The sequence below is a fragment of the Rhamphochromis longiceps genome, linkage group LG13 (assembly GCF_057381845.1).
Source record: "Rhamphochromis longiceps isolate RC_006_pf linkage group LG13, R_longiceps_female_GT1.1, whole genome shotgun sequence".
In the NCBI taxonomy this organism is placed as follows: Eukaryota; Metazoa; Chordata; class Actinopteri; order Cichliformes; family Cichlidae; genus Rhamphochromis; species Rhamphochromis longiceps.
Genome location: NC_140569.1, coordinates 4,596,466 through 4,621,760, shown reverse-complemented (window position 1 = coordinate 4,621,760; position 25,295 = coordinate 4,596,466). Strand labels below are relative to the sequence as shown.

General features: G+C 39.7%; 1 protein-coding gene across 1 annotated transcript in view; it reads left to right on the top strand.

Annotated features, from left to right (window-relative positions):
• Positions 1–25,295, top strand: part of nrg3a (neuregulin 3a) — a 356,064-nt gene that overhangs the window by 281,504 nt on the left and 49,265 nt on the right. Inside the window, exons 3-4 of the mRNA XM_085427252.1 lie at positions 3,515–3,588; positions 6,549–6,551. Coding sequence (XP_085283378.1) covers positions 3,515–3,588; positions 6,549–6,551 — 77 coding nt within the window. The remainder of the gene's footprint in view (positions 1–3,514; positions 3,589–6,548; positions 6,552–25,295) is intronic.

The following is a 25,295-nucleotide window of genomic DNA, read 5'->3' as shown; positions in this document are numbered from 1 at the left end:
CTCCAGCCAGCGTTTTCCTTAGACTTGACTGTAGCATTACAACATTCCTATATTGATTTCATGTAAATTTTGCTCAGCTCAGTTCCTCATAACATAGTCACGATATGCTGAACTGGTTTAAACTAACTGTATTTGTGAAAATGCACAAAAGAGTTTCACGTATTGGTGAGGGCTATTCAGCATACACAGCAGCACTAAAAGCGAGACAGGAACAGCACTGCTGCCACCGTGCTAACAGTGACAGCAATGGCAAGCACAGTTATGTGGAGATTTCTCACACTGGCTCCCTCCCCCAAGCCTTCCAACCCCCCTGCTGGACTAGATGGCAGTTGAGCATCTGTTACTAGACCACACCACTTACTTTGGCATATTTTGCATTACTTTGAGCAATTCGTATAAAAAAAAAAGTGTCGATCCATTATAGAGCATATAAGCATGCCATGTTTGGCAGTCTTCACAGAATTCTATCATTTTTTTTTAATCCATGGTTGAATAAAATCACTCGGATTGTTAGGGCCTGCACATAATCATCACATGCCGGTCCACATTCCCCTCGTGGCAGTACCAGTAGTTCTGATAAAGCTGAGCTGCTGAATGTTTATAAGTATAGACTTCACACAGTGTCTGCTGTGAAGCCTGCAGTGTGCTTAGAAACTTCGCATTACACCTGTGCTTTTTCCGACTGTGAACCTGAAAAAGGCAGATTGACAGTATGTCAAGTGATTGATAAAAAGTGTCAGGATCTCACCACCACCAATTTCTTCTAATGCCTTACAGCTGTGAGAAGCTCCTCCAAAAATCAAGCATTTTTTTAGTTTTCAGAGTGTCACTTGACAATACACTCAAAACCTGCATGAGCGAGCTGTGTATCAGTGAGTCACAGCTCCACCCAAAGTACTTTAACTCCATTTTCAAACCAGTTCAAGATTTAAGCATTTTTTTTGTATATACATACGAGTTTCATTCAAAGTTTGCATTCATTGCCACAACACTGCTATGTCTTTACTTATTTCCAAAAGTAAAGACATATGTACCAGCAGCATGCGCAGGCGAATCACCCCACTCTAATTGATTAAAGAACTGAAAATCACAAAACAGGCTTGCTATCGTCATTCTGCTCCAAGCAAAAATCTTTAATATGCCACATTCCAGTTCTTGTAAGCTTGATGTCTATGCAGAGCTCCAGTGTTTTGTCTGGTTGGACAAAGATGTTCTCTCAGATTTCACTTGCAGGCATCAGTATTTTTGCTCTGCTGTCAGCTTGTCAGACCGGATGCAGATTGATTCTGTGAAACAAAGCTGCAAGGGTAATCTGGTGAGACATAGGGATACAGGTGGAGTAGAGATGAAAATTAAGGCATAATGAAAAAGAATTATTAGAAGATTTATCAATTTTTAAGTAATAGTGTGGTCAAATTTAAAGCAGCATCACTATGTCTGTTTCTTAGTTAATGTTTTGCATGGATGAGATGTGTATTTTCTGCAAGAAGGAAGCAGAGTGCATTTGGCCAGAGGCAAAATTGATATTCCAGCCAAGTGCGACACCCAGTTAGGCCTCACGCCCTCATTGAAGTCTCTGTGCTTTCTATCTGTTCTGTAAGACAACGCTACACTTCCATGTGTTGATAAGGAGATGGTTATTGAGCTAAAATTAATTAAAAATACATCCTGTCTTTTCTTGGGATACTTTCTGAAGGGCAGCCCAAGCACATTTCAGAATTCATTAGCTGCTTAATGATCATTGCCAGACTGGTACTCTCACTAATGTGCCAATCATATTCAACAGTTTAAATTTCTTTAAAAGTCTGAGGGCTATCCAGAAACCATGGAATGTGTCTTCAGTTAATTTAGCACACGCAAGGAGAAAAATATCACAGCAGATTCAATGTCATTGGAAAGTTCATATGCATTTCAACAATGCTCTTGCACTTTGCCTTTGTAGGAGAAATTCTGCATTTTATTCATTGCATGGTGCATCTAATGATGTTCCTCTGACCAAACAAGGAAACTGAAAGTCATTAGCTGTGAAAAAGGTCAATGCACGCTGGATCCACCTTTTCTTCTGCAGCACCCATTGTGATTTTGCCTAGGACACATTTTTGCTAGTAGAGAGTTCTGCCCCTAAAGATCACCCCACCAATAATTTCTTCTTGTCAGTTTGCTTCCTTTGATGAGGAGGCTGTACTCTCTTTGTAGCTCTTATGTTTACATCATTTTAAGTAAGAAGAGAACTGTAGAAAAGATCTAAAAAACAAAAATGAGCATGCAGAATTATTTTTAGTCCCAGATGAAGGAACATAGTAGATACTTCTGTTCATCTGGACGTAGCGTTTTCAGTTGGAGAAATATTTCATCATCGTCCAAGTGGCTTCTTTAGTCTCAGGTGACTGCAGGTTTCCCCAACCTTTTAAACAGTACCTTTGCACAATGACTGAAACTAGCACCACTGACTAACAATGAGCTATGAGGTCAGTTTCTTGATTATCTTCATCTTGATATGCTAATTGTCATGACCATTGGTCAACAACCACCAATCAAAGACCATGAGTACCATTCACAGAGAGTTGGGGAATGGCTGCAGTCACAGAATTGTATGATGGTTACCCTTAGGCCCCTCCTCGATTCAGAGATGGTCTTTCCCTTTTCACGTAAATGGCCTCCTTGACTCCGCGCTCAAACCAGCGTTCCTCCCTGTCCAGGATGTTACATCCTCATCATTGAAAGAGTGTCCACTGGCCTGTAGGTGTGAATAGACTGCAGAGTCCTGGCCTGATGAGTTAGCTCCTCTGTGTTGTGCCAACCACTTACCCAGAGGTTGTTTGGTTTCCCACTGAAACGTTTCTCTCATTGAAAATGTTACATCCAGATGAACGTAATTAAGTTTTTGGGATTTCCTCACCTGGATGATTGAGCATGCATCAAGACATAGTGATGCTAAAGTTTTGAATGAGATGACTTGCACAATGTGGCTGATGAAGAAACTAGAGCAACAAGAAAAGCTCACATCACCAAGAAAAATAGTGACCGAACCTGCGACATGAGGGGAGATGTTATGTTCATTTCTAACTCTTTTGTTTTGTGACTCAGTGAGAGTAGCTATCCATGATTCACGGTTTAAAATCAGTCTTTATTGTGTGTGTGTGTGTGTGTGTGTGTGTGTGTGTGTGTGTGTGTGTGTGTGTGTGTGTGTGTGTGTGTGTGTGTGTGTGTGTTATACTGAACAGTGGTGTTTCCACTGTGTTCATGTATGTCTGAAACGAACCATTTCAGCTCCTTTCCACCAAACTTTAAAGACAACTCTCTCCTCTTATAGGTTGTCACTAAATTAACCATATCAGTGATATCTACAGGAAAAGCCACTGGGATTACTTTTACATGTGTCGACTACATATAAAAATAAGCAAAAACATAATAGGCCCTCTTAAATTAATTGAATGTATAAAGGTCATTTGCGTAGTTTCCCAGCTAGAGTTTTTGATTACTTGACTAATAATTATGTTCCTGTTTCCATCAGGTGTCGAGAAGGATACCAAGGAATCCGCTGTGACCAGTTTCTGCCCAAGACTGACTCCATCCTGTCGGACCCAAGTAAGACGCACTTTGTTTTTCTTTTCTTTTTTTTAACCTCCAGTGGATACAGTGTGTCTAGATCTATGATACAATAAGTCCATAAACTCAAACGTATAATAAAGAAGTGAACACGAGAGAAAGAAAGCTCATTCTGAAAGGGTCTGGGTCCATAAGATCTATTTTTCAGACTATTGATCTACATCAAAAACCCAAAAGGAAAAATGAAATATTCACTAGCATATATTGAGAGTTACTGAGCATGTCCTTGCTGCCGCTCCTTGGTCTGCTATGCAAACCAGACATACTGTGTCAGTATGGTTCATACAGAGTAAAAATAGGAATCTTTTCAGTGTGTTTGACAGTTTACATTTAAAACTTGTCATACAAGCATATATCATATTCCTTCAGAGGTGTTATTAATCATGGCAGCAGCAAAGCAATCATGGAAGGGCTTTTCCCCTTGAGCGAAAATATATCTGGATATTACATTTAGTTTGTACCCTGAAATGCACATGCATTGTATAAAGTAGATTTCTTTTAATCTTAGCAGCTATTATTCTACTTGCACTGATTACTTTGTTTCCAGGTGAGTTTGACCTCCTGCTTTGAATTCCAGCAGGGCTGTGGGCTTAGAAATATGATACAATATGATTCCTCGTCAGATTCAGACAATGTTTTCTAATTTTTTGATTTTAGACAGGTGAAGACGCTGAGAAAGATAGATGAAAGCCAGATATCAACATATTCCACATTCTTGACAACAATCACCAGTAGTTCAACAGTGTTCCTTCTTTTTATGTTTAGGTAGCAATAATTTATAGAATATTCAGCATTCCAGCCTTGGCTGTCCTTCCTTCTAATGTTCGCTGCACTTTCTTTACACAAACTCATAATCTGTCCTCCTATTACCTTTTCATTTTCTCCTCTCTTCAGTGCCTTCTCAAATATCCTCTCTGAGTCAGACTAATGTCACTTCTCTCATTTCTTTATCTCCCAAACACACGGTGCTCTCAATGTCACACAGTTGAGGGAAGAACACAAATTGCCCTAACTTATGTCCTTACTCCTCACTATCTATTCCATATTAATTTCCCAGGTCTCCTCAGCTCATTCCAAAAAATATGCAACCTTGTCACGCGGGCACTAACGTTGTGGCAGTACAATAGCTTATCTGTGACTTTTTTACTAACAAGCACCATGCTGTAATAGCACTATTTACCATAAATGGACAGAGATACGCCTTGGAATTTTTACCCCATAGACATCCAATGACCCAATGTCCAACAAAGGAGACTCACTGCAGTGTTATTAAAATCTAAATTCCCTGTTAGGAATATGAAGTGTTATACTTGATTGCAAAGGAGAATGAGACATGTTGATTAGATGTGGCGAATGCAGCATTATTGCTCGCTATTTGTTAATATCCTTTACTTTCCAGATCATTAATTAAGTCTCTGTAATGAGGTTTTTAATTCCAAATGAGTATTAGGGTAATTGTCCTTGTTAGAACAACAGCAGTGTTCACTGAAGTGACACCCATCGCTTTGTTTGTACACCAACCTACTGACCTGAATGTATTGGTAGCTAAGAAATGTTACCACCCCCATCACTTAGCTAAGCAATTTGTCAAATGTCAGAGAAAAACAGCTCCTGATTGTCATTCTGCTTTGTTGATCCAACTGAAGGCACATTAGACATGATGTTCATAGCACCATTGTTCTCTGAAACAAAGAGGAGGAGGGGGGGATACTGCAGCAGGTACTTGTACTAAGAGAACAAACTTATTTGATGGTATTTTGATAATTACCCCTTTGATCTGTACACTACCTGTAAATTTAATAAAAGCTTCCAGAAAAGTCTCGGAGAATTTGGTACACGTTTAAAATTAATATTATTTACAATATTCATATTACTTTTTAGCATGCACTATTAGTATTATTAATAGTACATGCTAAAAGGTCTATTAACTACACAACGGGAGACGAATATACAAAAAATACTTGTAATTTATCTCCATATAATAGATGGAAGTTAACAAGTGCTCCGAAACTCACCAGAAGTTTTGCTAGAAATAATATTACTAAGCTGTGAAACGAATTCAGTCAGTTAATTAATTGGGGATTGGATGTTCAGGTTTATTTCTGTTTTGGGTTTTTTTTTCTTTCTCTCTCTTGCCAGTGACATGCATGTTCAAGCAGGTTGAGGTCAGATGTCAGACTTGCACCTGTCCATGAGTAAAACTGTGCATAAGAGTGATTCGTGAATCTTTTTTGTACTTTCAGAGAAAAAACTGCATGCCCTTTTTGTTCTTTAGAAAAAATACTTGTAGGACATAATGTCCTCCAGGGGTGAAGGAATTAGCATTTAGGTGAGAAAAACCGAACTTTTACCTAACAAAGAACCACACGGTAACCATAGCTTCAAATTGGTTTTCTTATCTCACCTACTATTTCTCTCTGTGATAATAGCGAGGTGAATTTCCATACAAATTGTCTAAGCATTACCAAGCCATTATTGTGCATTGAGAGACCTCAAATTAAATTAATCCAGCACTATGAAAAAGGAAAACAGGGTCCTTTTAAAAAAATGTTTCTAAATTATTCTGGCAAAGACAAACACACACAAAAAATAAAAATAAATAAATAAAATAAAAACTCCCACCTCCCCCACACCTTTCTGTTTGCTTTAACCTGCACTACTCCATCATTCACTTCTGATCTTTTTCATCTATTTTTGCTACTTTCTCCAATTCTGTGCCTGTCCTCAATTCCTTTTCTAAAGGAGAAAAAAAAAGATTGTCCTGCTTTCAGGTCATTCTCAACAGTTTCTATTTCTTTTTCAGCCAGCGGACCCATTTTTGACACATCTCTGTTTTCTGTTCTCTACAATGTTGTCTAGGCAATGGATTTCTTTTTTCAGTAACACCATCTTTTTTCTTTCTTTTCCCTGTTTTATTCAACTACGTTCTCCTCAAAAAGTTGGTAAGTGCAAAGTTGGAAAAGAAGAGTGGCAGATTGTGGCCTTTCTTCTTTCCTCAACCCTTAGATAATCTTGTCACAGCATCACTCTCCTTGACTCCTTTGCTTGTAGTTAATCAAATCCTAATTTCTCAGGTTACCTCTGTGTCTCGTGCTCGAGCTTGCCTCAGTGTTGACATCCCTGTTCCCTCTTCCAAATTTCCCTCCAGACAGCCCTCTCGCCCCCATCTGTCTCTTGCTAACCTCCTCCGTGCCATCTTTTGCTCACCACGCATCTTGTCCAAGCATCAGACCTTATCCCTTCTCCCCTGCCTACAGTTTTCTGTCCAACTCATCTCCTAACACTAAGTGGCAGGGCCTCAGATGGACTGAGGTTTGAATTGCGCCAGCTAAAAAGGTTCACCAGCAGGGCAGACAAACGCTGCCAAGGACCTCTGGCAAGCTGGGGTCTCGGTGGAAATGAAGGACGGGCACGAACGAGGAGGAGAGAGGCCGGATGAAAGTGCACGTCTTGTGAGGAGGGCTATCGCACTGTCTCAGGGTCTCCAAGGATGAAAGGAGTGCCGTGACTCCAGTGACTATACAAGCAAAATCACAAGGCAGCCAATGAGGAAGAAATTTTGTCTTCTGAAGGAAACGGGCACAATCATAAGTTGTATTATAAAGTATTGAATAATGGATGCGTAATCAAATGGAATATAAGAAATGGCATCAGCCAGGGTTACATTTAATAGATAACCTGTAGAGGAAGGAGGTAAAAGATCATGTACAACATCTTTATTAATATGTCGATATGATTAAGTTAATTATCATTATAATTTAAGCGACGATACATCAAAACACTGGGGAAGCTTTGAGAGTAAGAGCTGCCAGATTGATTTATTTTGCTCAGTAGTCAAAAGTAGAAATATTACTTTTGCTGTTAGATAAAACGTAGAAATGCAGCACATTCTCATTTCTTCTAAGTTAAATTTTTATATAACAGCTTCAAGCTAAACCATTTAAAACTGTGGGTAACCACTTAAAAGCAGCCACATGCAGCTCAAAATGCAAACCCAGAGAATTATAATGTAAACTCTTTTCAAATTATCAAAAGACGCAAAATATGCTGGAATAATATTTTATTCCTTGGAATTTCATTGTTTCAGTCTAGAGATGGGCAAACAGGAAACAATTATCTAGAATATTGTCTGTAAGTCAGTGGGAATGGGGAGTGGGCTGACAGAGAATTTTGCTCGTTTGGCTCTGTCCTGGTGTAAAAATACTACAAGCTGAAAAAAGTCAGCCTTTCAGTGTCGTATGAAATAAATGGCAACAGTATAACCATTTCAAAATAAGGAATGTGGATGTTGTGCACACCCATTCCCAGGTGGGTACAGGACAAGGTCACAAAGGGATGTGAGATGCTTTAATATTTTCTCTGGCAGAGAAATGATAGCACCTGGCAGTCACGATTTCTTAAAATATGTGGGAGAACTTGGAAAATACAGGGTTTAAAAAAATATGTGGTGTAATGAGGAGCCCAACTTAGCCAAGTCTAAAAGAATAAAGGCAAAACTTCCAAACTATATGGAGGCTGAGCACAGCTTATACGTGACTCACTGATGCACATTTAGTTCTCTAAATGCTGGCATGGCTTAACACTGTGCTTGTCACCCAACTTGTTTGACAGGATGTCTTTGAGATCAGAGATTTATTTAGGTTTCTCCCGAATCTGTCAAAGAGCAACAAAGGCTTTTTGTTGCCATCCTTACATGCAGTATGTCAAATCTTTTCATTGCTCAAGAAATTGAGTTCAAACTCTCTTCATTGTCAACAAAGCTTTTGTTGTTCAAACTGGAAGGTTGCAGTTTGGCACTACGTATCCTGAAGAACTTTTACAGTATTCAGGAACAACCACAGATGAGACCCAGACCATATTTTCTTTAAATAGTTTTAATCTCTTCTGGCTTCCTTACATTAATCTCCTTCTTTACTGCTTCCATGATCTACATGGCCTTTCAATTATTGTTCTGGCCACATTGAAAAACATATCGAAAGCTTCTGAACTGAAGGCCCGGGAGCCAAGACGCTGTAGTTTTACAGCGTTGTAAGGGAGACTCAGAATCAGCATATTTTCATCTATAGCACATGCATCATATCACACCCCACAGACGCAGTGAGAAAGATTTACTGAGTTAAACCAGAGAACAAATTTACTTCACACTATCTTTATGAGATCTGATTTCATGCTTTGCAGGTTTGTGCGCACCACAGACAATAACAGTGCAGTAATCATGCAAGTCCAATTTCCAAAAGAATACAACCCTGTATTTCACATCATACTGCATGTTTCAATCCGTAAGATATAAAGGAAACATAAAACGTGTGATTTCTTTAAGCTTCCAGCTTTTATCACTGACCAACTGTTGAGGCAACAAAAATATGAGTCACCTTGTATAATTGTGGCTACAATAACGATCTGCTGAGCTTGTGATGAATGGTGTTTGTTCACCGCCGTGGAAATATCTGCGAACAAAAAGAGACCACAAACTGAAAATCGCTCATCAAATGTACATATGCAGTATTTTATAAAAGAACTACGCATGAATGGTATTTCAATCTAAGGCTCCATAGCCCCCAGTGAATGTTTCAGAAGCAATGGTCATTTGGTTTTCCTAGAAGTTAGACACGAAAACACAAACTTCTGTGTTCAGTTAAAATAAGACCAGACACATATTTATATACAGGCAATCGCAAAGTAATTTGTCATCTTCTGCTCCCACTGGGATTCAGGAAGAAGGCTTCTTTTCTAATATGGGTCTTCTCAGATCAATATCATTAAAAGAAACTAAAAATGCTAGCTCTGAAAGGAAAGCAATGTGTGTTTCCACTGGGCTGAAATCAGTCCTGAATGATCTGTCACCTGTAGGTGATTTTAATATTGCCTGTTCAGATATGGTCATTGCAATAAGATGCAATGTTGCTCCAGCTCTAGATGATTAAAGTCGTTCTTTGTAGGCGTTACATTATAGAACAGGCAGTATAGATGACTAGCTCGAAAAACATAGAGCAGTAAATGTCTAAGAAAGCAGAACAGTTAGCGCATACAACGCTTCTACCACATCCTTGGTTTACTCTTCTCAAGTGAAGCTGGCACATTTCTTTAAGTGAAGGTTTGTGTTTTTAAAGGGTGAACTGTGCCTTACATTTTTGCATTCATGTTTCTGCATGCTTGAGTCCCCTTCCTGGCATTGTCACACAGTTTCAGAAAGTGCAAAGTGGAGTCTCACGAGGCACCCTGTTGAATTTACACCATATGAAAGACAAGGAGGAAACGAGTACTGATACCAGCAATAGCTCTGGTATCAGCCCTCCTTATTACACTGACTCATTGTGGGAAGGTAAATCCATATCCTACCACAATATGGACAAAGAAATGTCAAGTCTGCATGACTGACAGCTTCACAATACCAAAGTCTGAGGGGGTCTGATCGAGTCTAGCGCTTAAGATGAGAAAGTTAGGAAAGTTGTATAGAGAAGCAGATTAAAAGCCTTTGAATCTTGGCTAAAGGATGTGATATATTTTACCTGAAAATATTTTTTAAAAAGATATCGCTTGCTTTGTATGGATCTCTACTTCTGAGGCACAGACTACTTTTAATTGGCATTTGTCTGGAGTGAAGAAAATGGCCACATTCACATCTAGACTACCCATTAAAGACAACAAAAGAATCCTCTTTTTGACAGCAGGTGTCTTTGAAACCAGATGAAAAGAATCCATCTTGCACATTTGTAATTTTCAGCATCTCCCCCTCTCACTGTGTGTTTGTTTGTGCATACATGCAAGAAGCTGCATGGGATTACAAATAGCGCAATAATCTATGAGCTTCTGTTGTTATCCTTCAATAATCAGGCAGCAATTACACTCAAATTAAAAAAAGAAGGTCCACTTCCATGGATCCAAACCAGCACCAGAGTAAATATAAAGCTGAGCTACGTTTGTTGGTTACTAATGTAAGTGTCATTTTATGTAGTAAATGTTATAACATGTTAACTGACAAATGCTGTACGTCTCCTGTAGCTATAGAAAGTGAAATATTCTTCATATGTAAAAAGTGGCTTTGTTGACTGCGGCCCACAGTTCCACACACGGTGTTGGCTCTCTGGAATAGCTTCCTGTCACACCGACATGTTGTCATTATTATAATTAGTTCCACCTGCATTTTTCCTGATTAAATGAGTCACCAGTCTGCAGGAGTTCACCATATCATGACTCAAACATAAAGAGGGAACAGGCGGCAGTGGTGTTGCTCCTCAGCAGGGCTCCACAGCTTCACCCTCGCTCTCATCAGAGACCTAGGCCCTGCTGGAAGCAGCACAACAGATGCGAACTTACTGTGCACTGCAGAGAAAAAGGAGATCGTAAGAACAGAGAAAAAAAGTGAACAACAGAATATAGCAAATAATGTTTATCGTTTAAGGAAAGACGCACTGGAAACTGAAATAGCTTATTGTAGAATCTGAGGTGTCCTTGTGGGATTTTGAGCACGTCCAAAATGAACTGTGCCTCACCTAAAAAGCAGATGAAAGCAGGTGGCAGCAGCACGAGTCTGAGGCATGCAGTCTAGTGAGACTCGCACGTCATAGTGTCATGTCATCAGAGCCCAATCTGTACTCTGTGTTCAAAAGTTGCAATTATGACAGACTATCATATAATCACATTACACTTTAGCATCAATCCGACAGTTTTTCTTCTGGTCTCAGAATACTTCTTAAAGAAAAGCGTCTGGACTTCTTTAAGTTGCTTGAAGACGTTTCACCTCTCATCTGGGAAGCTTCTTCAGTTCTAAGGTCAAATGGCGGAGAGTCCCAGATTTAAACCCAGTGGGAGTTTCCCCCCCAAAGAGGGACAAAAGGACCCCCTGATGATCCTCTAATCACCTGAGCCAAGGTGTGAAAATGGGTGCGGGTCCCAATCAGCCAGGGTTTCGGGTGAGCTCATTATGAAACCTGACCCCACCTTATCATGCGATTTCCTGAGGTCAGATGGCCCAGGATGTGCGTTAAGGCCTGGTAAATGACCTGTATTTGTATAGCGCTTTACTAGTCCCTAAGGACCCCAAAGCGCTTTACACAACCAGTCATCCACACATTCACACACTGTGCATTGTAGCCACAGCCACCCTGGGGCTCACTGACTGAGGCGAGGCTGCCGAACACTGGCGCCACCGGGCCCTCTGAACACCACCAGTAGGCAACAGGTGAAGTGTCTTGCCCAAGGACACAACGACCGAGACTGTCCAAGCTGGGGCTCAAACCGGCAACCTTCCGATTACAAGGCGAACTCCCAACTCTTGAGCCACGATCGCCCCTAAAGCTGGTTAAGGCGTCTGGGGAGGGAACTCAAAACTGGATTATAGATGGCAGACAGTTGGTGTCGTAAACCACAGCCTCTGTTCAAAGATATCTGCCATCCATAATCCAGTTCTGAGTTCCCTCCCCAGACGCCTTAACGCCCAATCACATCCTGGGCCATCGGACCTCAGGAAATCACATGATAGTGTAGGGCCAGGTTTCACTATGAGCCCACCAGAAACCCTGGCTGATTGTGACCCACACCTGTTTTCACACCTTGGTTCAGGTGATTAGAGGATCATCAGGGGGGTCCTTCTGTCCCTCTTTGGGGGGAAACTCCCACTGGGTTTAAATCTGGGACTCTCCGCCATTTGACCTTAGAACTGAAGAAGCTTCTCGGATGACAGGTGAAACGTCTTCAAGCAACTTAAAGAAGTCCAGATGCTTTTCTTTGCAAGCTCCTTTGACTACGATGACCTGGATGACTGAGAACCTTCACAGACAATACTTCTGATAGCACAGAATCCAAATTTCTTCATTTTGCGAAAATTAAAAGGTTTCTATAAATCAGTAATATGGCTGAACTGGTACCTAACTCCAGCTTTTAGACCAGGTGAGAGTCGGGCATCGCCATGCTTTGAGGGTGGCAATGCTTTGATCTCATTTTGTCTTTTATCTTGATGTCTGTCTATTCACATGGCACCAGAGTAAGATAGCATTCAGTCAAACAGAATGAGTCTGTGTAGCTCCAGCACATGCCTGTGATCAGCTATGAAGTATGGACCTTAGCAATTTTCTACCTTTTTTTTTTTCAGAATAGGTCAGGCATGAATCCAGTGATCCTCTAGGTGGTCTTTTCTTTGAAAAGGTTCAACGGGAATTCTACAAAGTTATGACTTGCTGTACAATGCCTCAGTGCCTGAGGAATGATAATTGGTTGATTTAGGCATGAGGAGGAAATCTGAGGCTCAGTAGGAGCAGAGCCTTTTTTTTTCTTTTTAGGGTCACAAGGGGGCTGGAGCCCAGCTGTTATGGGGAAGAGAGAGGGTAGCCCCTGGACAGGTTGCCAATCTGTTGCAGGGCTAACATGGAGACAAACTATTCATGCTTACATTCACACCTACAGCCAATTAAAAATCACCAATTAACCTAACCGTATGCATGTCTTTAGACTGTGGGAGGAAGCACAGACACAGAGCGACCACACAGAACGGCCCCTCACAGGACTAACCAAGACACTATCACACTGCCCCAGAGGGAAGGGGGGGAAACTGTGAAATAAAAGCCTTGTCCAGTTTTTGAACTTAAGTCAGAAAAATAAAAAAATTAAAGGTGACACATCAAGATGAAAATTCTGGACCTCATTAATTTCTATACTCTGGTTCCAGCACTGAAGGCTTGGTTTGTTCTTTTAGCTGCAAGGGCACAAGCAACTTTGCCAAGCACTGCAGCAACCAAAGGCTGGTCGTGCATGGTAGAAAATCGTGGTCCTTAATCACAGAAATTATGCAACATTTGTGAGTTATCTTACAAATGATCCTTTACTCATCAAAGATTGCATTCCTCATGATTCGACTGCACTATCCAAGTTGCACTTCTCTGCCACTGAGCACTTGGAAAAATGAGAAGACAGTATGGGTAAAGTATATTTAGATGGTGGCTGTAAATTCTCAGCAGAGCTCTGTCCTCTACACGAGCTTGCCAAGTTTTGCAAACTGTCTGACGGTGTTGCTTGCTGCATGACAAAATAACCTCCTTGCAGGGAGACAAGGTGATGCAGGACATAGCCGAAATGTGTTTATCCATTTCACTTTCTCATTGAAAATATCCAGCAGATTATTTCGAGGCAGGTAGATTCAGTGCTGATATTTTGTGGAGGAGTTCACCTGCACACACGTGAAGTTTCTTTTTTCAGAGCCCAAAGTGGGAGTGTCATTTATAGCATGGCTGCTTGGGTCCAGGTCCTCAGCAGGGCGTTGGCAGTTCGCTGCTAATAGCCTTCGCCTGTCAGCTCCTAATGAAACACACGAATATAGACAGGGGTTAATTAGCTGCAGGTGTGCCTCATTGACCACTCGGGCCAATCCTGGCTCACTTGAATCTCATCCATTTCTCAGTCTCCACCTGGTTCACCACAAAGCACAGCACATTAGAACACACCGCCTGTTAAACTGCTTTCAAGAACCACAGAAATGTCACAGAACAGGATTAACATGGCTGCTGTTCCTGTGGGCTGCGGCTGGTGAAGGTAATGAATGAATAATATAGTAGAGCTCACATTACTGGGCCATATCATTAGACACAATTAACGGGGAATTAATTTAGAAGAGAGGTAAAGTCTGAAAGTATCGATTTGCACATGAGTGATGGCCTGATCAGTTAATCGCATGCGTTACGCTCGGTATCTAACATTAGAATCAACAGTAATCGCTGAATCTCTCTTTTTATTTCCCTCTGCTTACAATGACAGAAAGCATTCTGCATTCATCTCCTTTTAAATGGGCAGAAAACACATGAAGCTTTATTGTCCTCTAACTTTATATTCCTCCCTTTGTGGGTGAACTCTGTGGCAAATGCAAAATCGACTACTGCAGTGAAGCTTAATGGATACTGATTGCTGAGCCCAATTTATCTTCCGCCAGTCTATTGCCATGGACAGGGATGGCAAGCAGTAAAAAAAGTGGAGGGACATTCTGTAGTCGACACATATCACAACATATTTACACATTTAATAAGCCACTCATAGAAAAGCAGATTTTCTGCTCTCAGTGAGTCTGCTGTCATCACTAAAAACTAGAGAAACTCTATGTGATGGTTTCTTGGTTTATACCTTTGGTATCCTGTGGCAGCACACGGGTAATGTCTGATGTCTGTCTGACAATGATTCAGATCTCTGCCTCAGATGAAATAATTTATTTGGAGAACCAAATTCATGGCGTGATCCATTCTTAATGAATTTGAAAACAGTTCTTCCTGATGAAAACTGGCAAATAAGACTAGAAAAGCATTCTGTAAATGCAAATCCATTATACTGCAAAATTTAATCCAAAGACTATCCATCAACCCTCTGCAATTTTCTCTTTTTCTCTTTTTGCAAAGCAATCCAGTGGTGTGGACTGGATGCTTTGGCAGGCCATATCTCGCCTACAGGCTATATTTCTGGCTCCTCTGCTATAGAAACTAGAAGATATGAGACTCCAAAAATATCATTAATAACCAGCTATGTTTATGCCATCGAGTCTTCTATCCTAATAACCAAAAAGGTAATACTACGTTCTCAACGATACCGCCAAAAGGACTAATGCAACTTTCAAAAATCATTGCTCAAAAATATGCAAGACATTCAGGATGTGACAGTGCTGCAGTAAAGGTTCGATTCGTTTTAAGAAGGGGATCGAGTTCATTGTTTTGGTAAAATTAAGTACTCTAAGTAAATTAGAGGGCGCGCTTTGTCATAGTTTGCCATAATTACTAGAGCTACCTAAGGGGGTTGTTCCTAGAGTGTGAGTTGAAATGACTGACAGAGCCAGGAGAGGTCACTTGACAATACATATATGATAAGCTGCTTATACAAAGGACCTCTGGGAGTATTTTTGTTTATTTTGTGTTTTTAAACAAAATAATTACCTAATTTGTAATAATGATAGAATTCCCCATATACAGTGTGTATGAGTGTGATAATGGCAGAAAAGTACCTGTTTAATTCACTTACTATTAATATTAAGACAAGTAGCTGTGTGTGTGTGTGTGTGTGTGTGTGTGTGTGTGTGTGTGTGTGTGTGTGTGTGTGTGTGTGTGTGTGTGTGTGTGTGTGTGTGTGTGTGTAATAAACCAGACAGCTTTGGTGATTTTAAACAACTGTCTCATCTAAAGCCTTCCTAGCTGCCGCAGCGATTTAAACGATTATGACAACTTTCCACAAATGCAGGTGGAGAACGTGCTAATGGTGAGCAGACCTCTGTGATGGAACAGTTGGATGAGGGAGATAGTAGAACAAAATTACTTGAAATTGGCCTCTCCAAATGGCTTTTTAATGCTCCTTTTTGAAAGCTTTACCGCTTAACAACTGAGGTTGGTGTCATTTTCTGTCAGCGGGATCCTGTTTGTTTCAACAATTTGAATCTCACTTTTTTGCCGTCACTTACACAGAATCTTTGAATGCTTCTCCCTGCCTATGATTAATCAATAGTACGAGGTATCACTAAGTGCAGTTCACATTATGTACGACCAAATATACCAAGAATAATTAAGGCCAAGCCCAATTGATTTGCTTTGGCTTATTTATGAGGGAGAACAGAAATGCAGCTCTCTTATGTAACTCGGCCTCTAATTGAATCTAAGAAGTTTAAGTCAATTCTAGTTGGTAATTTCTGTTTATGTGAAAATTTAAAAACTAAATGCAGAAATGCAGTAAGTTATTCATACTTATATTTTTCAGACCAGTTTTGCAATCATGTGCATCTTTATTATTTTTCATTTTAAGTAGTTTCTGGGTCAAATTTTGTGTTTTTAGAGTCAAATTTGATTACACTTTCAATGATAGGAATTGCAAGAAGCATGATAAAGTGTTTTTACATAGCATAATGTTGCTGTTTAAATACATTTACCACCATTGATTTGGCCATAGTAAAAAATAAATCCCTACTATGCTGTATATATATATGACTGGTTTCCCAGTTTGCTTCACTTTTGTATCCCTGGAACAAAACTGCTCCATTTCATCAGTTAAAAATAATAGAGAAACTGAACGTGTAACTAACTGAAGTATGCACCCTAATAAAAAGCCAAAGAAATAACATTAGAGTTGCTGTTCGCTTCTATGGACAAACAATGGACTCCTCATTTAAAGTTATCTGCTCTAAATTGGAGCCACTTTCTTTCTCACTATATTCCTCTTTGTTTCTGTCTTATTCCCTCTTTCGTTCTGATTATAAGACTGAATTCATTACACCCTTTCTGCTTAGCATGAATGAAGATTAGCTCATGGGTATATTAAGATGTGCTTCCTGCTTTTTGCTTCACCTGGATGTGGCTCTTGTAGTCATTAAACTACCAAGAACAAAAGGACTGATCGGGGATCAGTGCACAGGTCATATGGCCATATTAAAATGCACTGCAACAAAAGGCAGAATGATACTAAATGGCAAGTGGGAATAAAAGTAACTTCTGTTATCCCAAGATTTTTTACCCTCCTTCCTTGTATCCTTATATCATTTTAATACAAATCTGTTAACCTTTGAACGCACAACTTGAGGATGTACCATTATAAGATAATAGCCTCTAAGTGTAAAAAGTTGGAGACTTTCCTCTTCTCAGCAGTTAAAGTTCTACTCATTTGCTGCACAGGCAATATTAGCAGTATTGTAACACTGATGGTACTAAATTACTTACTTTTGGTTTGATGGTTATGCTTCAGTTCAGTTGTATTTAGTTATAAACCTGGACTATTGTTGAGCTAACTTTTGCTTTTCCATGTTTCCTATTACATTAACTTCCATTAGCTCATGTTGCAGCCTTCTATATATCTATATTTTCAACTGGCAAAGTAATTGGAATATCAATTACTGGGAGGGATTGCTGGGACCGTTGACATACTAGTCAGCTCACTTAAATCATTTAAATAGCTGGATAAAATCAGACACGCCTGAACAATTAGGATGCCTGGATCCAAGTTCAGTTTGAAACACTGGGAGTCAAAATAAATGTTTGGCTTAGGTGGTCGAGTGAGTGGTCCAAAGGTTTGATCCCTAGACCCCAGACCCTCCAGTAACTCATCTACTTGAGCAAGACTAGAGAAATTTGCTCTAGCTGGTTGGCCAGTAGCTTGGACAGCAGCTGTGGCTTTAGAGATAGTGCAGGTCAGAAGATTGATGGATCAGTCCCTGGCTTCTCCAGTCCGTGAGTATGAGTGGAGTTTGCCAGAATACTGAACCCTGCATCCAGCTTTCTGTATGAATGGCTGAATGTGGCTTTGTGCTAAAACCTTTTTTGTATTCCAAAGGAAAAACAAGTGTTATCTAAAGGCCAGACCATTTACGTGTGTGTGGAAATCTGAATGATGTAAGTGCACACTTTTATTATTTGCTCCCAAATGGAAATTTCATGGACAAAAATCCCTCATGAATCCAAAGGCTTCACCAACTTCCTGAAGAGCTATACTATCTACCTTCCGTATAAGCAGCCTCTCACATAGTTTGGATCAGCATATCTTAAAAAGCCCAAGTGGAGAGTAGCGGAATTGGTTATTTATCTGCCATTTCAACTTATTTCTGGGTAATGAAATAGAGAGTGAAAGAGATGATAGACATAGAGAGAGAGGGGGGGTGACAGTCACGAAACTCTATGTGACTTAAGTGTATGACATGTGCCTTGCCCTGCTGAATCATGGCTTGCCCTCTGTCTGTCTCCATCCCACTCTCTTCCACCTTCTCCTGTTCCTTCCCTTCTCTTTCTCTCACTCTTGCTCTCGCTCACTATGCCCTTAAAACTTAAACTCTCCCTATCACTTACCAGAACTACCCAAACTCACTTTTGACATCTCTTGCCTGCCTCTTTCATCCTCCTCCACCCCTGCCTCCTCCTTTATTTCAGTGCTTGTGGGAACTGCTTACTCTTCCCTACCTCCTCCTCTCTTACTCATTCATCCCTGTGATGCCTGCCAGCGAGCCACCCTCTTCTTATTCCTTCCTTATAGTTTCCAAAAACACTTACCAACCTTGCATTGCTACATCTAAATACTGGCTAACTCACTTGCTCCTTTCACTTTTCTACAACTGTGATTTAATCAGCACACATGATAACTTTTTAAAGGTGTTGATTTTAATTTAATATCTGCAAAGATTATAATTTATGGTACAGACTGAGTCTTCAAAAATTATATTTTTTGTTTGGTTTGAGTTTTAATTGGTATGTTTATTTTTTGTTGCCATCCTTGCACTCCAAGTCTCTTGATGAGAGTGCAAATAAAAGCTTGGATTATTTAAGACAACAGTACACGCTTGTAAATTCACTGAGGGGAAATATAGCTCATATTTCTGCCATTTAAAATTGTGTGATGTTTAATAGTGATAAATTACAGAATAATTAGGGAACGGCAATTTACATGGTGACTAATTGGCATATAATATCATATCAAAATAAAATTAATCTCTTTGACAGGTTTTCAGCAGCCTGGATGCTGATGCAATGGGAGCTAAATTTGAATTCCTCACAAATCTTTCATAATAAAAAAGAAATATCGTCAGTTTTGTGAGTTATACTAGGACAAAGTTAACTTGAAAGCCAACTCATTAATTTGAAAGTCTGAGGAGAGGTCGTTCAGAGATACTTACCTTTGAAGTTTTTTATTTTTAACACCATAGAGAATATGTAACCCCAATTCCAAAAAAAGTTGGGATTGTGGAAGTGGAAACAAAAACAGAATGCAATGACTTGCAAATCTCATAAACTCATATTTTATTCACAATAAAATATAAGAAATGCATCCAATGTTTAAACATCACATTTCATGACAAATATTCGCTCATTTTGAATTGATGGCGGCAAAATGTCTCAAAAAATTTGGGATTAACTAGCAACAGGTGAGTAATATGATTACAAATGAAACAAGCATGTGAGAGAGGAGAGTTTGTGACAGCGGTTTATCAATCTGTAAAAAAAAACTGCACCTACAGTTCGCTCAGCCATGCAATGTGGTCATATGATCCAGAAACACAGCCTTCTTCTCTGGACCAAAGCCTAATGGACTGAGGAAAAGTGGACAACTGTCATCTGTAGTCACAAAACAGAATGTGAAATTCTTCTGTAAAAACATGGCTGGACTAAAGAGAAGAGAGACCATCCAGCTTGTTTTCAGTTGCCAGCTTGCACATATGGATACTGCAATTATTACAACAGCATGACATCATAGAAGAGTCTCCATCCCGAATTTCTTGAGGTCCAGAAGTTTCACCTGTTGAAAACATTTGTGGCATCATTCAATTTGATTTATTTATGTAGCGCCTCAAAGCATTTTATATTATGAAGAGAAAAATATGACTGTTGAGCAGGTAGAATTCCATATCAGACAACAATGGGACAACATTCCTCTCCCAAAAGTCCAGCAGCTGATCTCTTTAGATCCCAAACATTTATGGACTGTTGTTAAAAGAAGCGAGGATGCTACAGAGGGGTAAATATGGCCCCATTCCAACTTTGAGACATGTTGTTACCGTCAAATTCAAAGATGAGCTAGTTTTTTAAATGTCTAAGTTTAAACCTCGGATGCTTTATTTCTTCTGTCGTAAATAAAATCTGGATTTACAAGAATTTAAAACCATTGTGCTGCATTTTTATTTGCATTTTAGACAGCACCCGAATTTCTCTGTGATATGGGTGGTAATAATTTAAATTGACACCACAACCACAACTCTAAATCTTCTTCTTTGTTTCACTCCTTATATGCCTCACCCTCTGAACCAGACAGCCCAAGCAGATCAAGTCTGTGAAAGAACACATCACAGTTTTAAAATGACTTTTAACAGTCACACAAAAAGAAGGAAGCAGAGGGATCGATTTTTTTGTACCGTCACGAGCCTCAATAAAACCAGAATGCAACACATTACATCATGCTTTTTTGAATAACAGACCCAAATCATCAACTCTTTTTCTAGAGCTATAATTCTCTTCCTTTTAATGTTCCACTTCCATAACCTGTGGAGTCACTCCTTCCACCTACACTTTCAGCCCGCAGCTGAATAGGTTATTTTCCTAGCCTTATTGGGAAAGGAACTATGAAAAAGAACAAGCAAGGATACATGTGGATGAAAAGGGAAAACATCAAAGAGATAAATCACACAAAAAATTACAAAATAACAGGAAATATCATCCGTTGAAGACAAATGGCAGTAAACAATATATAAAGGGTACATGGTGTTATGGAATATTTAAAAGTGAATCTTCAAACATGTAATTCAAGGGTTGGATTTGTACATTATAATCTGGGGGCTAGAGAGGAAGATGCGTTGTCAGTGATGCGACCCCAGTGATGACTGACAGCTCCCTGTAGGCGTTCCCGCGGTGACTCAGAAGTTTTGCTGACTATTTATGTCTTCATTTTGATGAGTTGAACAGCACAGATGATGCACAGCGGCCTTAACAGATTGGACCAATTACTGAGTGTCTAAATAATACAAAGTCCCATCACCATGCGAAATGTTCAAACTTTGGATTAAACAGCATTTTTTGACATTTAGAATTTGTTCTGTAGTGAAGGAAGGATGTGCATAACTTTTTCTCCAGCTTTTATAAACAGTTCTCTTTGTGAATACACTTCAGGCCCATTTAACTTCAAGGCTTTCAAAAAACATCCCTGGTGTACAATTTGTCCTTCTGCAACTCAAAAAGGGCTCAGTCAACCAATTTTGAGAGTGAAAGTGATTTCAACCCAAGTCCTCGCAACAAAAGTAACGTCATTTAAAAGCTGTTGTCTCCTATGGTTGGACCTCTCTGTCTCGTTTTGTGTCACTTTGTTTTAATGCTGTACGCAGGGTACAAATTTGAGGGAGGTCACTGTCGAATGAAAGCGAAGACTGCAATTCCATCAGCTAAACACAAATGCAAGGACAAAGCACTACTGTGTTTAGACTGGTGAAAAATGTGCAGTTTATAGAGAATGAGCATTCTTTATTCCCTTTACTAGCCACATTCCAGCATTAATGAAGGGATAGGGAATTATTTTTAATATATTATTCACTGAAACAAGATCTCACCTGATTTTTCTATTCATTTTGTATATTATTTGAGGTGCGTGACAAGCATTCCCAACCAAAAATAACAGTTTGGATGAGTCTGACAGTTGAAATAGTGAAGAATTTCCATCTGATACTGGTTATCTGAAGCTGCCGTGTTCTTGATCTATAGTTATTCTTTTTTATCCCTTCGTGTTTTTCTGCTTTTCCATTTCATTCACAGTGGGGCTGGAGCCTATCCCAGCTACCATAGGACAAGAGCCAGGGTACGCCCTGGACAGATCGCCAGTCTGTCACAGAGCTAACACAGAGACACGCTCACGTTCACACATGTGGGCAAATTAGAATCGCCAATTAGCCCAACCTCTCTAATGAAATGCCTTTGGCCTGTGGGAGGAGTACGCAGAGAGCACTGATGCTGACAGAACAGGAGAACAGAAATGCTCCGGCTAGACTGTAGAGGTGTGGTAACAGTGCTAATCACTCCTCCACCATGCTGCCCAACAGAAGCTTTCAAAGTAATACATTTCTCAGGAAAAGACAAGGATAGATGCTAGAAAGAAAGCAGTTTGAAAAGTTTAAAAAAAGGATATTATTTGGCTCTAAAAATGAAGCCAGTGTAGCAACTGCACAAACTGTAGTTCCCTGAGTGGCCACTAAAGGCTCCAAAAGTGACTCAAAAGCCAGCTGCAGAAATAAGCATGTTTACAGCCTGGTATAAAAGTCAGTTTTGCTCCTTATAGCACATGAGAATGAAGGTGTCATTTTTCCCCCTGTACTCAAAAATATAATATATACAGAGACACCAGTTTGCATTTTACTGAAACATAAAGGTGTGTGAGTGATTGTTGCAGGTTGTTTGTTTTATTAAGGCTTTGGCCAAGAATGCAAATTCAGAGGCATTAGAAATGCAGCTTTGCCATGCAATCGCTGGTTTCAATGTGACATACACACAGTCTGTTAGTTAAAAATCAGCTCTTGCTGAGTGAAACAGCTGTTGGGTTAATTCATGAGAGTGCTGAACTAAATGTTAAACCAAAACAGTGAGCTAAAGGATGTTAAATAGCTCGGCAGCTTTATGGGTTTTGTGATAATTCAGGTCATACAATTTGGTCAAATGAAAACGACTCAAGACTTTTGGTTTTATTGCTCAGTCGTGCATAGTTTTCGCTGAGTGTGTTTAAGGCATAAAATAAGCAACCCCAGCCCCAGCCTATTGTTTGGACCACTCTTCTTTATGGATGCAGAGCAGACTGCTCAGATGAAAGACTTTCCGCCACTTTTGAAGATGCACATACCTTGTTACTATAGCAACCACTTTGGGTAAAAACAACAAAAGAAGAGGGGGTACGAGGCGGGGAGAACAAATGATGAAACGATAAAGCAGGTCAGTGAAAGATTGGATTTAAATTCAACAAAGACTGGAATTCAGCGGATAGTCCGCTGATGTTTAAACACCCTCCACTCACGGCCGTTAATCTGTCAGGCTGCAGCGAGCGAACAGGATGCCTCCCATCAGCCCAGGGCAGACTTGTGATCTGAAGCAATGTGTGAAAGCAATTTGAAAAAAACAAGTAAACCACTTTTAGACTGAATGCTATTATTTTCCCAGTTGCTGACAATGTTGTGTTTTAAGAGCAAGCGCTAGTCAATTCCCCTAGACTTCTATGTTAAAATGTCCAGTTTTAGCAATGACGTTAGCAGAACAAAGTCATTTTAGAGGATTTTACATATATGTAACTTACCCATGTAAATTCTAAAACTTACGCACTGGTAGTTAAGCAATATTAACATAGCTAGTTTGGTGGTTAACCAAACCAACAACTTGTCCAAGTATGTGCTCCAGTTTTGATGACTGAAATTCTTGTAAGTTATTAATATGCCATCAATTAGCAGATATTTCACACTTTGACATCACAGTGTCTACGGATGCAGCTTGCTAACTTGCAAGTTAGCATCAGCACTCCGCCCTTTAATCTAAATGTTGTCACTTCTGAACAAAACTTTTTAAAAAGATAGCGGTGATGGTGCTAAAAAAAACAATGAATATGTCCATCTTTTATATATTTATTTATGGGGGTTGTTTTTGTTTTTTATTTTTTATTAAATTCAAAGTAGCTTTTTTGAAGTTTTTCTTTTCTATTAATATTACAAATATAGAATTTTATATTAAGTACATTAAAGAATAGATTTTGTGTTTACTTCTTTGCACAAGAATAGGCTTTTATCTCACAGAACGCGCATAAACACACCTGCAAAAACTTGTAAATGACATAATATTGTGTAATGCAAAGCAAGAGAGTCCCAAATTGAGAAACCCAGATTCTCTGTTGCATCACATGATTATGTGGCTTATCCATACTGAATTTCATCAAAGCTGAATAGTGGACAAGGCAGTGTCATCATTTACTTTCCCTCCAGTCCTACAGAGCCGCCATCTGTCAAATATCAATTTACTTCCTGCTCTCTAAAGAGTGCTGAGCCCTAATTGGAAATAGCATGTAACGTATTCTCTGTTCTGCACACATGGAGAGTGAAGCTATCAGTCAGTCTGAGATATGAATATGATGCACTCGCTCCCTCAAGCCCATCTGTGAACAATTCATTTTTTTATCTGACAGAGGGAAATAAGAACGATGAAGATTGTGATATTGTGTCTACTGGAGTGCAGATGGACAAACTGCAGCATGAGTATCGTCTCTATTTAGGAAAGACCGTCGCTACTTGTTCTGGAGTAATGTCTTGTTTCCTTAATGGCACATTCTTAACGAACTGAAACAGAAAGTGCTAGATGCTAAATCTACTAAATTTACTAAGTTAATGCTAAAAATTAAAAGAACAAAGCAAAACTCCAATCTCCCTTTTGCTGACGTTGTTCTTGTGCACCCCTTACACTTTCTTTTTTAGTAAGCTCATCCACTTCTGCTTTCGCGATTTCATCATAAACTTCTAACTTGACAGTCGCTGCTTGCAGGGAGCAGACATCAACATCAATTTTCATGCTGAGGATTATCAGTCGTGATAAGAGCATGGTCTCCAGTCATGACCCAGATACTAAACAGCAGTTTTCAGTGAAAGAGTTCCCAGTGTCCAACCCCAAAGGTAGCACTCAGCTGTGGAGCGTGACCAGGGGCATACTTCCTTCGTCCCCCAGTGGCAGACTGTTAATGCTGCAGTATTATTTCCTGAAGAATCTGACACGAAATATTTGCATCACACAAATTTGTAGTTTGTGTCACTCTGCACACAGCACACTGAAAAAACTATTTTTTTCACACCGAAAAAATTCTCACCATCCTACGTTGCTACCAGATTTGATTCGTCATGACTTCACGACATGTTGTTTTTCCCAAAATGATATTCAGAGTGTGGGGTCACCATTCTGACACAGTAAAAGAAATCCAGCCCACATCACAGATGGACAAGTGCAAGTGGTCAGATCTTAAAATAGCAGCTGCACTGGAAGTGGCACAGAGCTGCTCAACATGACCTTAAAAAGAAGATAAGCCACATTGCAATCAGTTTTACATCAGCAAAGTCCCCGACCTTTTGCGAAGTATTCATAGAAGTGAAACAACCTTAAACATGTCACAAGCTCAACAATAAACATGACTGGAAATAGAGACATTTCCCTCATCAGTGGCTAAGATGTGAAGAAAATTAGGTAGTCCTGCAGATACAT